We start from the raw sequence: 1,998 nt of genomic DNA, 5'->3' as shown, positions 1-1,998 counted from the left end.
GGGGGAGGGGCAGGGGGCGGGGGAACCGCGGTGGTGACCGGGCTGCCACGCAAGGGGCCCCTGCCGCCGTGCTCCCGTCTCACCGGGACGGACAAAGTGCCATGTTGGAGACGTAGTTGAGGCCAGGCCTGAGGAAACCCTGACTCCTCACGGCCCCAGGCGGGCACATCACCTCCTCTCCCAAGAGAGAACACTAGGTTGGCCCCATGTAGCAACGGGGCAAACCCGAGGCCCCGCATCCTCAGGAGAAACACTGAGCAAGCGAAGTCATTCAAGAAGCTCAAAATGCGGGCACATCACAGGCAAGAGAAACAGCCTGGCGTGCCTCAGACTCAAAACAAGCTCCAGGGAGATGGAGCTTCCGTTTCTTCGTGGTGACAAGACATCTGACCTCAAGCCAAGGGAAGCTGAGGAGCGGGGATGAGGACACCGCACGATGGAGAGACCCTGGAAGGGCTGCCCTGAATACTCATGCAGGTTGTTCACTGCACAAGAGCAGTGAGGGGTAGGTGGGGCTAAGATCCAGCTAGCACATCAGTGCCAGGCCAGGCATCCTGATAGTAATAATCTGTCCGCCCAAAAGAAACATCTCTCTCTGATTCTGCTAATGGCACAACTCCACAGACAAGGAGCCAGTAAAATAAAACTCAAGAGGCACCATGGCAGCTCCCTTTAGAACAAGGCTGTGGGTGGGGGAAAGTCACACACAGAAAACAAAACCCAAGGCTGGTGATGCGCAGGGCCAGCAGCTCCACTGTTCCTCCCGTCTGGCGTCCGGCATTTCCTGAGAAATAATACAAAACGAGCGAAGGGTGGGAACAGCCAACTCGCACAACAGAAGGCTCTGAAGGCCACTGGTAGCTACCAGTGAGGCGAGGGCCAGTGAGAAGCCGCGGCACACCCAGCACGCAGGAAGCCGCAGGCGGCTCTGTGAGAGGAGAGAGTAAGGGGCCTGCAGACAGGCTGCGCTGCGCAGGGGAGCCGGGCTGGCAATAACGGGGGTCTGAGCGCCCGTGGGCCGGGGCAGCCACGGGGTGCTTGGGGCAGGGAAGCTGTGAGCCCCCGCACGGTGGGGCCCAGCACGGGGCGCGGTGTGAGAAGACGGCGCCTTCAAGGCAGGGGACCCGCCGGAGCCAAGCGGGAACAAACACCGCCCAGTAGAGCTGGGAAGGGAGGAGCGCCATGTGCCCGCCTCCCGCCTCCCGCCCCTCCATTCCCTCTGCACCGAGAACAGCCGCGGCCTCCCAGATGACGGGAGTCGTGTCCAACTCTGCCATTACTGACCCACTGGAGGTCCCAAGTCCACGCCACGTCTGCCCGCAGGAAACACACCGCTCCTCTCCGGGGCTGCACCCCGTCACCCCAGCGGGCACCCCTAGGGCGCTCTCTTGCTCGAGCTGGGGATGGAACCCAGGGCCTGCCACATGCTAGGCACGCGCTCTGCCTGAGCACACCCCCTTTGTCATCCATTTTAACACATGGTTTCCCTGAGTTGCCCAGGCCGGGGTCGAACTTGCTGTCCTCCTGCTTAGCCTCCCGGGCGTGGGCCACCACATCTGGTTCTTAAACCCGGGACAGCCCGGCCTAGCCCAGGGCCCCACCTGCAGGGAGGTGAGGCTGAAGGTGATGACCAGCTGCGACGTGGGGCTGATGAAGGGCGGCGGCGTGACTGAGCGCTTCCCCCGCTCGAAGATGCGGTAGATGCGGTTGGTCTTGGTGAGCAGTGCGGAGTAGCTGAGGGTGGTGCCCAGGCCGAGGAAGAGCCTGCGGGCCGCGCACACGGCCACCCCCGGCTCCGCCACCATGAGGAAGGTGGTGGCGTAGATGAGGAAGATGCCAGTGAGGAGCACGTAGCTCAGCTCGCGGCCCGAGGCACGGACGACGGGGCTGTCATTGTGCCGCATGAAGGTGACCACCACTGTGGTGGTGGCCACGATGCCGAGCACAGCCAGCAGGAGGGGCAGCGCGGCCCAGGGCGAGGACCAGGTGAGCCGCACC

The 1,998-nt window shown here is 63.3% G+C and overlaps 1 protein-coding gene across 1 annotated transcript in view; it reads right to left on the bottom strand.

Annotated features, from left to right (window-relative positions):
* Positions 1-1,998, bottom strand: part of Grm6 (glutamate metabotropic receptor 6) — a 10,654-nt gene that overhangs the window by 1,724 nt on the left and 6,932 nt on the right. Inside the window, exon 8 of the mRNA XM_033761514.1 lies at positions 1,602-1,998. This exon is cut by the window's right edge and continues 284 nt beyond it. Within this exon, the coding sequence (XP_033617405.1) occupies positions 1,602-1,998 (397 nt within the window). The remainder of the gene's footprint in view (positions 1-1,601) is intronic.

This window comes from Fukomys damarensis, unplaced genomic scaffold (genome assembly GCF_012274545.1).
Source record: "Fukomys damarensis isolate Sample0158 unplaced genomic scaffold, DMR_v1.0_HiC HiC_scaffold_9, whole genome shotgun sequence".
NCBI lineage: Eukaryota > Metazoa > Chordata > Mammalia > Rodentia > Bathyergidae > Fukomys > Fukomys damarensis.
Note: the sequence above shows the minus strand (reverse complement) of the source record. Positions and strands in the feature narration are given on the sequence as shown.